General features: G+C 40.5%; 1 protein-coding gene and 1 non-coding gene across 4 annotated transcripts; one reads left to right on the top strand and one right to left on the bottom strand.

The window, feature by feature from the left end:
* The first annotated feature begins 9,017 nt into the window (after positions 1–9,017).
* LOC139405188 (small VCP/p97-interacting protein-like) lies at positions 9,018–15,993 on the top strand. 3 transcript variants are annotated; one of them, XR_011633864.1, is made up of 5 exons: positions 9,054–9,408; positions 9,740–9,790; positions 11,084–11,148; positions 12,955–13,074; positions 15,057–15,075. XR_011633864.1 is itself a non-coding variant. In XM_071147615.1 (4 exons), the coding sequence occupies exons 1-4, from the start codon at positions 9,346–9,348 to the stop codon at positions 15,063–15,065; spliced, it is 243 nt and encodes an 80-aa protein (XP_071003716.1). In that variant the 5' UTR covers positions 9,018–9,345; the 3' UTR covers positions 15,066–15,993. The 3 variants fall into 3 exon arrangements, 1 of the variants encoding a protein (XP_071003716.1); XM_071147615.1 differs by lacking the exon at positions 11,084–11,148 and having other exon boundaries at positions 9,018–9,408; positions 15,057–15,993; XR_011633865.1 differs by lacking the exons at positions 12,955–13,074; positions 15,057–15,075 and having other exon boundaries at positions 11,084–11,697.
* A 625-nt stretch (positions 15,994–16,618) lies between these two features.
* LOC139405198 (U2 spliceosomal RNA) lies at positions 16,619–16,809 on the bottom strand. Its single transcript, XR_011633868.1, has one exon. It is a non-coding gene; the product is annotated as a U2 spliceosomal RNA (small nuclear RNA).
* Between the last annotated feature and the right edge of the window lie 1,878 nt (positions 16,810–18,687).

Genomic DNA, 18,687 nt, shown 5'->3' with positions numbered 1-18,687 from the left:
TATATATATATATATATATATATATATATATATATATATATATAATAAATATATATATTTATATATATATATATATATAAATATATATATATATATATATACATATAAATATATATATATATTTTATATATATAAATATATAAATATAAAATATATACTACAGTGTAGAAAAATGGTAAAAATAAAGAAAAACCCTTGAATGAGCAGGTATTCTAAAACTTTAGACCGGTGGCGTAAATTTACTGACATATCATATTAAATTGTATTCAATCATTTGAATCACCAATGTGAGTCACGGCACCAATGTAACAGTATAACTTTAGACCGTCCCCTCGCCCATACCCGGGCACGAACCAGGGACCCTCTGCGACAGTCACCCACGAAGCATCGTTACCCATCGCTTCACAAAAGCCGCGGCCCTTGCAGAGCAAAGGGGGAACTACTACTTCAAGGTCTCCTTTACCTCCCTTATCTCACCTCATTTGCTCACATTGTATATAGACTTGTTTATACTGTATTATTGACTGTGTGTTTGTTTTACTCCATGTGTGTCGTTGTGTGTGTCGAACTGCTTTGCTTTATCTTGGCCAGGTTACAGTTGTAAATGAGAACCTGTTCTCAACTTGCCTACCTGGTTAAATAAAGGTGAAATAAAAAATGTAGCATGTATACTTACGCTACAATATGACTCTTGAGCCTGATCAATGCTTGTGCATTGCTTGTCAATGCTGGTCTTCTTTCCAACTCGTTACTGGTGGAAACACTCTCAGGACACTCTGTTGTCTTTAGTATCTGAGGTCAGATAAAACGGATACACATTTGAGACACTACCTTCAGTTCAATATGTACAGTTGTAAACTTCTGACATCTATACTCGGTTTCACAATTCCTGATATTTAATCCTAGTAAGAATTTCCTGTTTTAGGTCAGTTAGGATCTCCACTTTATTTTAAGTTTGTGAAATGTCAGAATAAAAGGAGAGAGAATTATTTATTTCCACTTTCATTTCTTTCATCATACCCAGTGGGTCAGAAGTTTACATACACTCAATTAGTGTTTGGTAGCATTGCCTTTAAATTGTTTAACATGGGTCAAACGTTTTGGGTAGCCTTCCCACAATAAGTTGGGTGAATTTTGGCCCATTCCTCTTGACAGAGCTGGTGTAACTGAGACAGGTTTATAGGCCTCCTTGCTTACACATGCTTTTTCAGTTCTGCCCACAAATGTTCTATAGGATTGAGGTCAGGGCTTTGTGATGGCCACACCAATACCTTGACTTTGTTTTCCTTAAGCCATTTTGCTACAACTTTGGAAGTATGCTTGGGGTCATTGTCCATTTGGAAGACCAATTTGCAGCAGGTAGCCTAGTGGTTAGAGCATTGGACAAGAAACCAAAAGGTTGAAAGATCAAATCCCTGAGCTGACAAGGTAAAAATCTGCCATTCTGCCCCTGAACAAGGCAGTTAACCCACTGTTCCTAGGCCGTCATTGAAAATAAGAATTTGTTCTTAACTGACTTGCCTAGTTAAATAAAAGGTTAAATAAATTAAACTAAAATTTGCGACCAAGCTTTAACTTCCTGACTGATGTCTTGGGATGTTGCTTCAATGTATCCACACAATGTTCCTCCTCAAGATGCCATCTATTTTGTGAAGTGCACCAGTCCCTCCTGCAGTAAAGCACCCCCACAACATGATGCTGCCACCCCCGTGCTTCATGGTTGTGATGGTGTTCTTCGGCTTGCAAGCCTCCCCCTTTTTCCTCAAAACATAATGATGGTCATTATGGCCAATAGTTCTATTTTTGTTTCATCAGACCAGAGGACATTTCTCCAAAAAGTACGATCTTTGTCCCCATGTGCAGTTGCAAACTGTAGTCTGGCTTTTTTATGGCGGTTTTGGAGCAGTGGCTTCTTCCTTTCTGAGCGGCCTTTCAGGTTATGTCGATATAGGACTCATTTTTACTGTGGATATAGATACTTTTGTACCCGTTTCCTCCAGCATCTTCACAAGGTCCTTTGCTGTTGTTCTGGGATTGATTTTCACTTTCGCACCAAAGTACGTTCATCTCTAGGAGACAGAACGCGTCTCCTTCCTGAGCGGTATAACGGCTATGTGGTCCCATGGTGTTTATACTGCATACTATTGTTTGTACAGATGAATGTGGTACCTTCAGGCATTTGGAAATTGATCCCAAGGATGAACCAGACTTGTGGAGGTCTACAATTTATTTTCCTGAGGTCTTGCCGGATTTCTTTTGATTTTCCCATGATGTCAAGCAAAGAGGCACTGAGTTTGAAGGTAGGCCTTGAAATACATCTACTGGTACACCTCCAATTGACTCAAATTAGCCTATCAGAAGCTTCTAAAGCCATGACATCATTTTCTGGAATTTTCCAAGCTGTTTGAAAGGCACAGTCAACTTAGTGTATGTGAACTTCTGACCCACTGGAATTGTGAATTCTAAGTGAAATAATCTGTCTGTAAACAGTTGTTGGAAAAATGACTTGTGTCATGCACAATGTATATGTCCCAACCGACTTGCCGAAACTATAGCTTGTTAACAAGAAATTTGTGGAGTGGTTGAAAAACGAGTTTTAATTACTCAATGACTGAGAAAATATGTAATTATGATAGCTAGGTCTATTTAACCTGAATGGATCATTAGTCATGTTAGCTAGCTAGCTTTTTACTTACAGTTTTTGGTCAGCCACAATGCCTTTCCCATTTGTCCAGCAAAAAGCAATTCCATTCAGCGCTGGCTGCACGCGCTGCTAGACTTGCTAAACAGCTGCAACAATCCTCATTGACAAGTTTGCCTGATCACTTTGACCTTCTGGATTTGGTGGGAGAATTAACGCAGCATCAATAACCTTTAACAATCCAACCGTGCTCTTGCTAAAGAAAGCAACCCAACTAACTGACCCAACGCCTGCAACCACCAGTCATCCAAACAACCCAGCGTTTTGTGTAGTGTGAATGCATATGAATATATTGAAGGGGAGAAATAAAGGGGGAAAGATGTAGTCTAAACAATTTCCCAATTACTGTTTGCATGGTCAAATAAAGTGCAAATTATATATTTGTTATTATTGGAAATAGATTGACATTCATGTACAGTACCAGTCAAACGTTTGGACACACCTACTCATTCAAGGGTTTTTCTTTATTTTTTACTATTTTTCGACATTATAGAATAATAGTGAAGACATCAAAACTATGAAATAACACATATGGAATCATGTGGTAACCAGAAAAGTGTTAAACAAATCAAAGTAACCACCCTTTGCCTTGATGACAGTTTTGCACTCTTGGCATTCTCTCAACCAGCTCAACCAGCTTCACCTGAAATGCTTTTCCAACAGCCTTGAAGGAGTTCCCACATATGCTGAGCACTTGTTGGCTGCTTTTCCTTCACACTGCGGTCCAACTCATCCCAAACCATCTCAATTGGGTTGAGGTCAGGTGATTGTGGAGGCCAGGTCATCTGATGCAGCACTCCATCACTCTCCTTCTTGGTCAAATATCCATTACTGTCACGTCTGCTCCCCCTCTCTGGAGCTCGAGGTCACCAGGCTGCTCATCCTTATGCACACCAGCACTTCATTGGACTCCATCACATTATTGAAAGTGCCTACCCTATATCTGTCACTCCCTCAGTTTCATTCCCATGTCTGCATTGTTGTTGTTTTTGTTTCTCTTGTCCAGATGCTTTGTTTCATGTCTATTATTTATTACATCCGAACCCTGTACTCGCATCCCATCTCCCAGCGTCTGTAGTTACGGAACTGTTACACTTACACAGTCTAGAGGTGTGTTGGGCCATTGTCCGGTTGAAAAACAAATGATAGTCCCACTAAGCGTAAACCATATGGGATGGCGTATCGCTACACATGCAGAGATCATCCGCACACCTACTATGCGTCTCACAAAAAAATACATTGTTGTTTGGGACCAAAAATCTCAAATTTGGATTCATCCGACCAAACGACAGATCCACTGTTCTAATGTCCATTGCTCGTGTTTCTTGGCCCAATCAAGTCTTCTTATTGGTGTCCTTTAATAGTGGTTTCTTTGCAGCAATTTGACCACGAAGGCCTGATTCACGCAGTCTCCTCTGAACAGTTGATGTTGAGATGTGTCTGTTACTTGAACTCTGTGAAGCATTTATTTGGGCTGCAATTTCTGAAGCTGGTAACTCTAATGAACTTATCCTCTGCAGCAGAGGTAACTATGGGTCTTCCTTTGCTGTGGTGGTCCTCATGAGAGCCAGGTAACTCTAATGAACTGATCCTCTGCAGCAGAGGTAACTCTGGGTCTTCCTTTCCTGTGGCGGTCCTCATGAGAGCCAGGTAACTCTAATGAACTGATCCTCTGCAGCAGAGGTAACTCTGGGTCTTCCTTTCCTGTGGTGGTCCTCATGAGAGCCAGGTAACTCTAATGAACTGATCCTCTGCAGCAGAGGTAACTCTGGGTCTTCCATTATTGTGGCGGACCTCATGAGAGCCAGTTTCATCATAGCGCTTGATGGTTTTTGCAACTGCACTTGAAGAAACTTTCAAAGTTCTTGAAATGTTCAGTATTGACTGACCTTCCTGTCTTAAAGTAATGATGGACTGTCGTTTCTCTTTGCTTATTTAAACTGTTCTTGCCATAATATGGACTTGATCTTTTACCAAATAGGGCTATCTTCTGTATACCATCCCTACCTTGTCACAACACAACTGATTGGCTCAAACACATTAAGAAGGAAATACATTTCACAAATTCACTTTTAAGAAGGCACACCTGTTAATTGGAATGCATTCCAGGTGACTCCCTCGTGAAGCTGGTTAAGAGAATGCTGAGTGTGCAAAGCTGTCATCAAGGCAAAGGGTGGCGATTTAGAAGAATCTCAAATAGATTTTGATGTGTTTAACATTTTTTTTGGTTACTACATGATTCCATTTGTGGTATTTCATGTCTTCACTATGATTCTACAATGTAGAAAATAGTTTTTTTTTAAAAAGAGAAACCCATGAATGAGTAGGTGTCCAAACTTTTGACAGGTATTGTATATTATTAGGCTAGCGCGTAACATTCCAAATTAATAGCACCGCGCTGCATTGTGCCTCCGAAATAATTTGTGATCATCGAAATTATAGTGGCTGAAATCTAATTCATGAGAAATGGAAACGGTAGAGTCAACACGAGAGTCGCTTCGCTTTTTTAGGAAAACTTATGTCAGACAAAAAAAGGCTATCCCCGTGCCATTGAAGCGGAAGATAACCCCTTTATAATTATTCCAAAAAGAAAGTATTTTAAAAGTGAAGTTGGTGGTAGCCCTACCTGTCGGCGTTGAGGAGAGTTCGAGTCCGGGATCCACTGAATGAAACTGAATTTGAATATTCATGACGCAATTCCGGTAGCCTAACCTCGGAGAAATGACGCCATTAGGCTAACTGATACACATGAAATTAAATATGGTTCCCCGAAACGGAGGACATTGACGCACTGGCCTTTGACATGTTCAGCATAGCGGTATTCATGGGTGGGGTTTGAAATTCGATTGGTTATGGGTCTGACAGCATTACATAATAAAACGCCTATTGATTATTGATTGGTGAAGTGGTGAAATCTGTGGAGAAAATACTAGCCTACTTAACTGAACAGGGCTAATCAAAGATGACAAAATGTGATCATAGGCTATATTTCAAATCATCTCATTTACAGGAATATTTACATATACTATACAAGTCTGTACAGATCTCTTGATTTACATGTACATGTCAATGGATTACACACATAAAGATGCATAGCTGTGAAGTCTATCCATCTGAAATGATCTTGTCCAGGATATACTTTTGTAAATAACATGTAGGCAACAGTAGTACAGAAGAGTGTATTTTTTTTCATTATACATGTCCTTTTTTATTGATTTTGAAGGAACAGGTCACATGCCCCTCCTATGCTCTCTTAAACCCCAAATCATGCAGCAAAGGGATGACGTTCCATGAGAGAAACTAAAAATAATTTAAAAAACGGACAGTGGAGTCGTTTTTTTGGGCTATGATAATGAAATCAATAATATTCTATTTGCTGGACACCCATCCCAACTGCATGAAAACACTGGTGTTCCAATACTTATTTTTGCAGTTCGACACAGAATGTCAGATCTCACAACACCTGCATAGACGCGCAGAATTTTGCCTTCAAAATAAAAGGCGGCGGTATGACGCTATGTGTGAACTAATATTTTTTTGCAGCTTTGAATAGTGCATAATGTTAAAATGATGTAAAATACTACATTATATAAGATAGATAACATTATAAGGTTTAGCACATTGAGGAAAGGTTGGAGTTGAAGTAAATTAATGTCAAGAACATAGCCTACTGGTAATTTTTTTTATATACAAATACATACAGATTTAAATAATAAAAACATTTATTTTGATTGTATGATTCCTGTTTATTTACTGGTGCTATTGTTCAAGGGATGCAATTTTGAAATGTAATGTTTAAGAAAAGTCACTGTCTTTTTGTTGTATGGCACAAACAAATTGCACTTTACAAGAAAAACGGTTGATTGTGTGTCCATAAAACCCAGGTTTAGTCTACTCACTAGAGTCCCTAGTCCAGTCTACTCACTAGAGTCCCTAGAATACAAATCATTTTAAACAAAATGCTAGGTCATAGGAAATGTTGCTGGACTTTTACTGTGGTCAAACAGCTTAAAATGGGATGCCTGGAAACTATACGGTACAAACATAGCACTGTACAGGAAAAACGATTAATACGGAATAACACAAGAGTGTTGCCAGCCTTTCTCCACCCATTCCCATTGACCACGATACAAATCACTGTATATGTAATACATAGTGGCAAAACTCCGTATTATTCAGAACCCCATGACATGACTCTGATATATACATTCTACAGACACCCCTGAGTATTTCCTACAATACTTTTACTGAGGCACCCAGAATATTTGTTGCTCTATTTAGCAGATATGTATTCCATTTGCGGTGATTCGCATTGGGGACATTCATTTGACCTTAGAACATATTTAAAAAAACAAATGCAACTTAAATATGAATATATGAATATAAATATGAATCATTGTTAATGTTTAGACAATAGTTGTTCATATATCATGAATAAATACACATTTTTCTAATATTACTTCGGGGACTTTTATTTTGAACGTTTCTTAACTCCCGTACTGCGGAAGTACTTTTTTGTGTGTGTGTGTGTTGCTGACGGCAAACTGGTGACTCGTGGTCACGGGGCGGCAGCTTCGATCGCACATGGCAGACTACAAAGGGGTTGTGTTTCAGATCGCAAAGCCGCAAAACGGTTCACAAATATATTCAGAACACACTATGCAGTGGTTTTGGTTGGACAGTTGGAAAAACCTGCTGATGAGAGTGGTTGGAGGTTGGCCCTTCCGTGGTGATTAAGGTCTGTTCCTCCATGGTTACTCCCCAAATCCTGTTGTTGATCTAACCTTGGTAGAGAAAAGGAAAGATTGGTCAGAAGTCAGTGATATAGTGAAACTGGTTGACAATTATATTGGTAGAAGGTTTTTTTATGCATTTTTACCACTTTTCACAGATGGATCCAAGGACCCAGATAGTGGGTGCACATTTACATTCCTGAATTTGATGTGCAGAAGACAGATGATCTGTCAGTATACTCAGATGAACTGTTGGCGATTAGTACATTTACATTTGAGTCATTTAATAATAATAATAATTGTTTTAATCAGCTCGGGGGCTTGAACTTGCAACCTTCCGGTTACTAGTCCAACACTAATCACTAGGCTACCATTTAGCAAAGCAACTTACAGGAGTAATTGGGGTTAAAGGCACATAAGATTTTCCACCTAGTCGGCTTGAAGATTCAAACCAGCAACCATTCGGTTACTGGCCCAACACTCTTAACCACTAACTGTCACCCTAGTTGCCCTCCAGTGGGTGGAGGACGTACAACCTGTTTAGAATTATAGTATGATCATATTCTCTGTCTGTATCAAATAGTTTATCACCTGGTCAATCTAATAGGAGTGACCTACTATTGGAGGAATTCATGTTATCATGGAGAATGGAGAGACTGGGTGTAGTAGTGAGATACTGTTGGGTCCCAATACATTTGGGAATTAAATTGTAGACCAGTTAGCCAAAAGAGCTTTAAAACTAGATATAATTGATATTAGTGTTCCACTGGGTAGAGGTGAGGCCAAATGTAAGATCAGAGCAATTTTGATAGATGTGTGGCAGAAGAAATTGGATTTGGAGCCCAAGGGCCGGCATTTATATGCCCTCCAAGAAAGGTTGGTGGACCAAGATTCTAAGGTCAGATTAGGAAGGAAGAGGTGGTGTTTGCTCGACTGCGCCTAGGACAGTGTTGGGCCAGTAACTGAAAGGTTGCTAGATCAAACCCCTGAGCTGACAAGGTAAAAATCTGTTGTTCTGCCCCCTGAACAGGCAGTTAACCCACTGTTCCTAGACCAGTTAACCCACTGTTCCTAGACCAGTTAACCCACTGTTCCTAGACCAGTTAACCCACTGTTCCCCAGTAGGCTGTCATTGTAAATAAGAATTTGTTCTTAACTGACTTGCCTAGTTAAATGAAAAAAATTGTACATTGAACTGGTCATTACATCTGTTTGGCAACATGTGAATGGTTTGTGTCTGGAGTGTATGGTCAATGACACGATGGAGCATGTATTGTTGTAAGTATGTTGAAGAGAGGGAAAGACTGAAGTGTTGGATTGAGGTTGGAGAGGTTTGGAAGGGGGATGAGGGAGGTTTTTTGTAGAAGTTAGTAGGGCTCTTTTTTCTTTTTTTCTCAGAAGTACTGAGTTAGGTAGGAGGATTTAGAAATGTGGAGCTAATGTTGTGATTGATCAGACACTCCAGCACAATAGGTGGTGGTAAACACCTTTTAACGTTTGTTTGCGGACCCCCGTTATATCATAGAAGAATAACAAGCCCGTCTGAGTTGTTATTTGTTCTTGAACACAGCTCATATTCTGTGTTTACATTGGCGAAGTCTTCCCCTCCCACCCTGTCTTTCAAGTGGACGTTTTTCCAAATGACCCCGTCGTTTCAACAAGTGGTTAGATGGAGAGAAAATATATATCAAGTGCTTATAGTTAGTTAGCTCGTAGATTTATCAAAAGCAGAGTGGGTAGACACTTTCTGTCGATGTGCACAAGACTAACTAACTAACTTAACTAGCCCATTTCGCCTGCTGGGTTCTTCTAGATGTAGCGAACTAACGTTAAGTAGCTCAATTTAGTCAAGTAATTTAGTCAACAAACATTCAACACTGAAAGTAAACATTTTGATTTCCTTGCTCAAATATGGGGATGTGTTTACCGTGCCTTGGTGGATCTGGAAACGACTTGTCCCCCACACCAGATCGAGTAAGTAACTAGTTACAGTAGCTAGGTTCATTATTAGCTTGGGTGCTGGCGGTAACTAGCGAGTTACACTTTATATATTTATACACACTATTGTCCATGTTTCAGGTCAACATCGTAAACAAATTGTACATATAGTTGGATTCCAAAATGAAACAATGTAACATAAAACAGCATTACCAACAAACACCAAAACAATCAGATTTATACGTTCCCATTCAGATCTCTGCTCTTCAGGTCTCTCGTTTAATATATATTTTTTCTCATGAATTTCATTAACGTTGTTTTTAAAAATGTTCCTTATACTCAACATCATGTTCTGCTTCCTTCCCAGGAGACAAGGAGAAGTCAGCTGACAGAGACAGCTGAGCAGAGACAGAAAGAGGTATGACTGTTTTGGACCAGTTTTTATGACAACCATATAAGGTAGGCTTACACTGGTACAGCGAAGGGCTGGTTTCCCGGACACAGATTAAGCCTAGTCCAGGACTGAAAAGCATTTTCCATGGAGATTCACTGTTAAACTTTTCTTTTTTTTTTAGACCAGGACTAGGATTAATCTGTGTCCAGGAAACCAGTCCTATATAGCCTACACATGGTGGTCCTGTGTGGCTCAGTTGGATTAGGGTGTGGTGAGGTTGTGGGTTCAGTTCCCACAGGGATCCTGTACACCACTGTACCATGAGTCATTTAGCTTGGATGGGTGTCTTCTAAGTGGCATACTGTAGACAACCACTGAACAGTCAGTAGAGCTGGGCGATACGGACAAAAATCAATATTGGGATAAATTGCCTGAATTGATGCAATAACGATAAAGTTTATAACAAAAACATTTTAAACTACTACTAGTTGGATGGTTGTAGCCATTAATTGTTCCATTAACAATCAGTCATATTTCATTTCAAACACATTTCTCTAGTATAGGCTACTTATCGTAATGAACGATATCTGCAAAATGCCTGTGATAAGTGATCGGTATGGTTTATCATCTCAACTCTACTAGTTAATCTCAGCAGCCAGCCACTCTCCAAGTCTTGTTATTCGTATAGCGTAGAAGAGCTTACTGAGTCTGCTGGGAGAAGAGAGAAGGCTATCCTTTTTACACTGTCGTGTTAACTGACCGAAAAATCCTACTGTGCTGGCTCCAATCCTTTCCCAGCACGGTTCCAGCAGCTACAGATGTAGGATCTTACTGTGATCACCCTGTTGCAGGAGAACTGTCCTGCAATGCAGGTCATTTAAAACTTGCAGTGTATTTTGAGATTTAAAAAGTATTGTGAAGTTTGTAATTTTCGCTGTGAAATTTCAGACTCGATTATTCCCTTATGAAAAATTTATCAACTCCTACAAAAAAATGTCCATTTAATTATAATACACATAATCATTCACATTTCCTGTTGCTGCATGATTAAGTTCGGGCTGTAGCAAACTGTCTCAAATTAAGATCCTACATCTGTACGGTAGATGTGCCGTGTAACCAGGTCAGCACACTGCAGCTTGATTCGGCTCAGTAGTGTGAAAAGGTTAGCCTATAAAACGAGCCTTGAACCAAGAAATCCAATCTAGAAATCCAATTTATGGTGTTTGTACCCTTTTGTTGCAAGGCTACTAAATTCTCTTCAATCATAATGTTTAGTAGCTCCTCATAAGACTGGTGGGTATTTTTACTGTTATACAGAAATTCTTCAGTCAAAGCCAATTGTATCCAACCCATAAAGCATGTCGGCCTACTAAAGCATCGAGGTGAGTATGAAGACCATGTTCTCAATGTCTTGACCTGGCTGGTATTTCCTCCCACCTCCCACACCACCCACCTCTCACTTCTGACGCTGCACACTTTGTCATTCTGTCTTAACCTTTTAAAAACGTTCCTTACCCTAGTTCCCAATCTGTTTGTGCTGTCTTGCCAGCTCCAATGGTTATTGTCATTCCTTTGACCACAGGAGTTGGCAAGATGGCACAAAGAGATCTGGAACCAGGCTATAGCTTATGCTTTCCCTGACACAACAACACTTTATACTGGAGCTTAATGCCTCTAACAGATCTGGGACCAGGCTATAGCTTATGCTTTCCCTGACACAACAACACTATATACTGGAGCTTAATGCCTCTAACAGATCTGGGACCAGGCTATAGCTTATGCTTTCCCTGACACAACAACACTATATACTGGAGCTTAATGCCTCTAACAGATCTGGGACCAGGCTATAGCTTATGCTTTCCCTGACACAACAACACTATATACTGGAGCTTAATGCCTCTAACAGATCTGGGACCAGGCTATAGCTTATGCTTTCCCTGACACAACAACACTATATACTGGAGCTTAATGCCTCTAACAGATCTGGGACCAGGCTATAGCTTATGCTTTCCCTGACACAACAACACTTTATACTGGAGCTTAATGCCTCTAACAGATCTGGGACCAGGCTATAACTTATGCTTTCCCTGACACAACAACACTATATACTGGAGCTTAATGCCTCTAACAGATCTGGGACCAGGCTATAGCTTATGCTTTCCCTGACACAACAACACTATATACTGGAGCTTAATGCCTCTAACAGATCTGGGACCAGGCCAATGGCGAGCACTATCCTCTCTCAGGAAGTCTGACATCTGGCTGCTCTGTCCAATGGCGAGCACTATCCTCTCTCAGGAAGTCTGACATCTGGCTGCTCTGCCCAAGGGCGAGCACTATCCTCTCTCAGGAAGCTCAGTTTGATATACAACGCTTCTGTATCTAGCATTTAACCGTACAAACAGAATTATGTTCAACATAATATTTCTAGTCAGATAATGACATGCACATGTAGGCCTGTATTCTAGTAAAACTCTTGTCTGTAAAAGCTCTCAGTTATGAGAGACCCATTTCTGAAAAGATCAATGAAGTGAAGTGAACGGAAGACAATGAATTAACTTGTTTCAACTGAACACATGATGAGAGACGTTAGTGTTGACTATACTGTTACAAGTCTATGGGCCATGGTCTAAAGTAGTGCACTATATAGGGAATAGGGTTCTATAGGGCTCTGGTCTAAAGTAGTGTACTATATATAGGGAATAGGGTTGTATAGGGCTCTGGTCTAAAGTAGTGCACTGTATAGGGAATAGGATTCTATAGGGCTCTGGTCTAAAGTAGTGCACTATACAGGGAGTAGGGTTCTATAGGGCTCTGGTCTAAAGTAGTGCACTATACAGGGAGTAGGGTTCTATAGGGCTCTGGTCTAAAGTAGTGCACTATACAGGGAGTAGGGTTCTATAGGGCCCTGGTCTAAAGTAGTGCACTATATAGGGTTCTATAGGGCCCTGGTCTAAAATAGTGCACTATATAGGGAATATGGTTCTATAGGGCCCTGGTCTAAAGTAGTGCACTGTATATAGTGAATATGGTTCTATAGGGCTCTGGTCTAAAGTAGTGCACTATATAGGGAATAGGGTTCTATAGGGCACTGGTCTAAAGTAGTGCACTATATAGGGAATAGAGTGCCAGTGGGGACACAACCGTGTGTCTGTAGCTGCCATTCTGACCTCTCCATCTCCTCTTAGACAACCTCCAGGGGCGTCAAAAACCCCCAAGCAGTTGAGAGAAATAAAAAGAATAAGGAGATGGAGAAACAAGAGATGAGACCGTCTCCACCTGGAGGAGGAGGAGGAGGAGGGCTGAAGGTTAGTCCTCGTATTTTCAACACAGTGAACACAGATTATGTCATGTCACAGTCTGCCTGCAACTTCAAGAAGTGAGTCTCAACGAATCGGCACACCTTTGAGAAAGGCAAGATGGCCTAACCTTGTATTCTTTGCTGGCTTATAGATATTATATAAAATAAAATGAATGAATCATATACAGTGGGGAGAACAAGTATGACACACTGCCGATTTTGCAGGTTTTCCTACTTACAAAGCATGTAGAGGTCTGTAATTTTTATCATAGGTACACTTAAACTGTGAGAGAAGGAATCTAAAACAAAAATCCAGAAAATCACATTGTATGATTTTTAAGTAATTAATTTGCATTTTATTGCATGACATAAGTATTTGATACATCAGAAAAGCAGAACTTAATATTTGGTACAGAAACCTTTGTTTGCCAATTAGAGATCATACGTTTCCTTGACCAGGTTTGCACACACTGCAGCAGGGATTTTGGCCCACTCCTCCATACAGACCTTATCCAGATCCTTCAGGTTTCGTGGCTGTCGCGGGGCAATACGGACTTTCAGCTCCCTCCAAAGATTTTCTATTGGGTTCAGGTCTGGAGACTGGCTAGGCCACTCCAGGACCTTGAGATGCTTCTTACGGAGCCACTCCTTAGTTGCCCTGGCTGTGTGTTTCGGGTCGTTGTCATGCTGGAAGACCCAGCCACGACCCATCTTCAATGCTCTTACTGAGGGAAGGAGGTTGTTGGCCAAGATTTTGCGATACATGGCCCCATCCATCCTCCCCTCAATACGATACAGTCGTCCTGTCCCCTTTGCAGAAAAGCATCCCCAAAGAATGATGTTTCCACCTCCATGCTTCACGGTTGGGATGGTGTTCTTGGGGTTGTACTCATCCTTCTTCCTCCAAACACGGCAAGTGGAGTTTAGACCATTAAGCTCTATTTTTGTCTCATCAGACCACATGACCTTCTCCCATCCCTCCTCTGGATCATCCAGATGGTCATTGGCAAACTTCAGACGGGCCTGGACATGCGCTGGCTTGAGCAGGGGGACCTTGCGTGCGCTGCAGGATTTTAATCAATGACGGCGTAGTGTGTTACAAATGGTTTTCTTTGAGACTGTGGTCCCAGCTTCAGGTCATTGACCAGGTCCTGCCTTGTAGTTCTGGGCTGATCCCTCACCTTCCTCATGATCATTGATGCCCCACGAGGTGAGATCTTGCATGGAGCCCCAGACCGAGGGTGATTGACCGTCATCTTGAACTTCTTCCATTTTCTAATAACTGCGCCAACAGTTGTTGCCATCTCACCAAGCTGCGTGCCTATTGTCCTGTAGCCCATCCCAGCCTTGTGCAGGTCTACAATTTTATGCCTGATGTCCTTACACAGATCTCTGGTCTTGGCCATTGTGGAGAGGTTGGAGTCTGTTTGATTGAGTGTGTGGACAGGTGTCTTTTATACAGGTAATGAGTGGAGAACAGGAGTCTTCTTAAAGAAAAACTAACAGGTCTGTGAGAGCCGGAATTCTTACTAGTTGGTAGGTGATCAAATACTTATGCAATAAAATGTAAATTAATTACTCAAAAATCATACAATGTGATTTTCTGGATTTTTGTTTTGGATTCTGTCTCTCACAGTGGAAGTGAACCAATGATACAAATGACAGACCTCTACATGCTTTGTAAGTAGGAAACACTGCCGATTTTGCAGGTTATCAAATACTTGTTCTCCCCACTTGTAGGTAATTTGTTTTGAGTTAGAACAGTTAAATGATGCAGCCCGAAACATAAAGGCTTTTTAATGTCTCCGACTACATGAATGGCTGGATCTGGTTTATGTAGGCCACATATCACCCACTTGTTGTTCGGATGTTTCCTGTTTCTCTCAACGGGTCATTTATTTGTCTGAGTACACTTTTCCCCTTTGAGGAGATGAGCTGTGTCTATTCCAATCCTTTAATACCAGTTTTTCTTCTGTTTTGTAATGGCAGGTAGGCTAAAGATGGACATGGAGAGATCCTGGAAGTCTCAATCTAGACTGAGGTTCAGCTAACAACATGAAGAGTGTTGGTACCAGTTGACTTGAAAAGGCTTTTTTTGGGTGTTGGCCCTTCTACTACATTTTTTAAATATTTTTAAATGCAAGCTTATTTTTTTAGAGGGGATTGTTTGCCAGGCTTCGGCACTGGTAAATGAATAAAGATTCTACTGCCCAATGTTGGCAGTGTGAATCACAGGACATGCCTCCCTTAATGCCAAGATATACAAGAGAATATGCAAGCCAGCCAATGGAGCTTTGGAACAGACAGGGTGGCATAGCTATGAATCGAATATACACACTCAGAGGAAATATGCTCACACTACATCTATAAACTGTACCAGGCATCTTGCCTCTCTCTTTGTCCTCTCTCCTCACGCTCCTCCTTCTTTCTCTCAGCCATTTCAACTTGGCCAGCTTTAACACCATGGTGCTTACTTCTTCTGAGGAATATTCTCATTATTGTGACCTATTTACTGTATAATACATTTTCCTTCTAAAATGATTTTATGCAACAAAGTCCTTTTAATGTTCAAAATAGGCCTAGATGATTCAAATGACGTTTTCATGCACCAGCACTATTCAGTTTACTTGTCTATTGTAGATCAGTGTGAAAAGAACTACATTTCCCATAGCTACTGATGAACCACGTGAATGTTTTAGAGTTCATGCACCAGCACTATTTGTTTGTATGTATCTACTCGGATTTTGAAAATACAAACTAACTTTCTGTTTTGTCTGCTTGGACTCAAGAGACAAGTATAGTCGCGTTAATCTTTTTTTGCAAGCAGTCGTGTTCTTTCGATTAATGTATTTGCAATTTGAACGGTATAATATAATTTTGATGAATGCATTTTATGTTTTAAAAAGACAACTACATTTTGAAAATCCATGTACTGTTTTGCAACAGCTCTCTCTGTTTTATGGATGCTGTTTTGACAACCTTGTTCCAAAAAAACCGAATGGTTTAGACCGTTGTTCCCTGATTTAAATAGTTTAAGAGTACAGGTGCCATGAGGGACAGAAATGCTGACAGCACCTGGTATTCCCAGGCAGTCTCCCATCCTAGGACTAACCAGGCCTGACCTTGCTTAGCTTCCGAGACCGGGCGTATTGTATTGTAATGTGTATATATGATGCACGTAAACACTTCACTGTACCGTTTACACCCTGTATCCTGTGCACGTGACAAATAAACGTTGATGATGATCAACTCACCATTCCTATCAGTTGTCATAGTCAATATAATGACTAACCTGTACCCCCTCACATTGACTCGTTATTGTTACTTTTTTAAATGTTCTTAAAACTGCATTGTTGGTTAAGGAATTGTAAGTAAAATATTACGGTAAAGTTGTATTCGGCGCATGTGACAAATATAACTTTCTTAGATTAATTGGGTGACTGACTTGACCACCACTGTCGAGGCTTCATTGACATAGATTTACTTAAACGCATCATGATTCTGATAAAAGAACCATCTGGTTAACTTAATCTACTTTTCCTTTACAACGGCAGGGGTGCACCTTTCCTGGAGATACTGCAATACCAAGTCGATGCGTGGAGTGGACGGAGCAAGCCCCTATTCCATCTCCCTATTCCAAAAAACAATTTAATATATGGTCCCCAGATAGGGGACGTATCAGATATTAAACTGATAAGAACAGAAACTACACTTGATCTTAGCCAAAAGGCCGAGAAGCGATACCGCAATGCTTTCGGGAGGAAGGTGCCGTTCTCAGACACGTCAAATCCGGTAAAGGTTACACCTAAATGAGCGCTGTACACTTTACAACAAATATCAAAGATGATGCTATTTAAATAAAATGGTGGCATAGACTGGGAGTTGATCAACGTCGGGAAAAGACACTTTTCACTGTTACAATGTAACATATTGGAAGGTTCCAAAGTGACGTGGACATCCGCCCTCCAATCGGAAACGAGACAAATCCTTATTGAGTTCAAACCAGATTTACAGCTAAATTGGAATAGGAATCTATCAAATAGGGGTGGAAAAAACAATTTGTATATAATAAAACTGACATAACATGTTATCTTTTATAAACTGTCTCTGGACACGTTGATGCCACAAGGAACTAAAATAATTGTCCACTTGGTGGCGCCCGACTTCCACCGACCGTCGCCTTGTTCAAGCTGTACTATGTGTTCAATCAAAATGCATTTTAATGTTGAACCACTCGACTTCAATTCCAACGTCATCAACGTCATCCAACGTCTCCTGCGCTGGAGAGATGAGAGTTGCAGGCTCATGTCTATCAGAGCAGAGAGAGAGAGATCATAGAAAGTGAATCTCATTCTAGTTTGGTGAGAGATACAGGGGGTGCGGGAGAATAAAGGAAGAGGAACCGTTTACACCCTGTATCCTGTGCACGTGACAAATAAACGTTGATGTGACGAGTTCATCATGTTTCCTCTTATAGAATCACAGCCACGCGAAGGGTTCTGGAGGAGCTGCAGCACACATGAGAAATTAAAATAAAAAGTGCCAAAGTTATAGAGTTACTGCTGTCTGTTCAGAAATACATTTAATAATTCAGAATAGCCTTCTACACTATGACAACGCCTAAACTTCAGCCACAGAGGATAAATGGCTTATTTTCAATAATAGCCTATTAGAGTGTAGCCCAATACAAGGCATAGTCTACAGTCGGGGATGCGCGGTGAACATGTTAGTGAACAAACAGTATGCAGACAAAACTGGCCTTTCGCAATATTTAAAATGCCTACAATCGCGGAAAAACACAGGTCGGAAAGCAAATGGTTCTTGCTAAAAAGAGAATAATCTAATTTGTCAGCTGTTACCAAAATATTTGATCAACTTCCAACTTTTACAAAGTACAAAGTAAAACAGGAGAGTGGCGTTTGGCACGAGCGCATAGGCCATCACCAGCGAGTGAGATGCGCATCTTTGGGTGAAACTGAATTGAAACTGAAACTGAATTTCCTCCTCATATTGTAGCCTAATGTGTCTCCACACAACTAGACATTGGCTATTGATGGATTCAAGAAGAGGTCGTTTTCATTGATCTCGGATTCTCAGTTTGTCATTTCGCTCATTGACTTGTAGTAAAACCACTACAGACTCCATCAACACCTATTCTGACTGACCTCCAGACATTGACCCGAAAATCACCTGATTACTTCAGACTCATTCTGAACAAGTTGTAGTCTACGAGGATACTTGGTTTTCTTCCCTTGGAATGCACGCTTGGGTAAGCATAAACGCACATGTACAAAGGAACATTCAATGAGGATTTATCCTAGGATCACATAAAAACCTCTTAGGACTAGGGAGCAGTGTTCGGAAGTTCGGATGAATGACGTGCCCAAAGTAAACTTCCTGTTACTCAGACCCAGAAGCTAGGATATGCATATAATTTGTAGCATTGAATAGAAAAGTAGTCATGTTGCGCACTCTTCGTTATTTATCTTCTCTATTGAACACGCTATTCTCTGTCTTAAATTGTATTGTTTATTTAGATATTAGAATACCTGAACATTTATTAGGAACCTCGCTTCACTTGTTTGGACGAACTTTAGCGGTAACTTTTTGGAATCGTATG

Source organism: Oncorhynchus clarkii, unplaced genomic scaffold (assembly GCF_045791955.1).
Source record: "Oncorhynchus clarkii lewisi isolate Uvic-CL-2024 unplaced genomic scaffold, UVic_Ocla_1.0 unplaced_contig_12468_pilon_pilon, whole genome shotgun sequence".
NCBI lineage: Eukaryota > Metazoa > Chordata > Actinopteri > Salmoniformes > Salmonidae > Oncorhynchus > Oncorhynchus clarkii.
The sequence above is the reverse complement of the archived record's forward strand: the minus strand, read 5'-3'. Positions and strand labels throughout refer to the sequence as shown.

Coding starts and splice junctions, on each gene's coding strand:
- LOC139405188 (XM_071147615.1), top strand. CDS start 9,346: ATGGGGATGTGTTTACCGTGCCTTGGTGGATCTGGAAACGACTTGTCC. Junction 9,409..9,739: donor TGTCCCCCACACCAGATCGA/GTAAGTAACTAG, acceptor CTTCCTTCCCAG/GAGACAAGGAGAAGTCAGCT. Junction 9,791..12,954: donor CTGAGCAGAGACAGAAAGAG/GTATGACTGTTT, acceptor ATCTCCTCTTAG/ACAACCTCCAGGGGCGTCAA.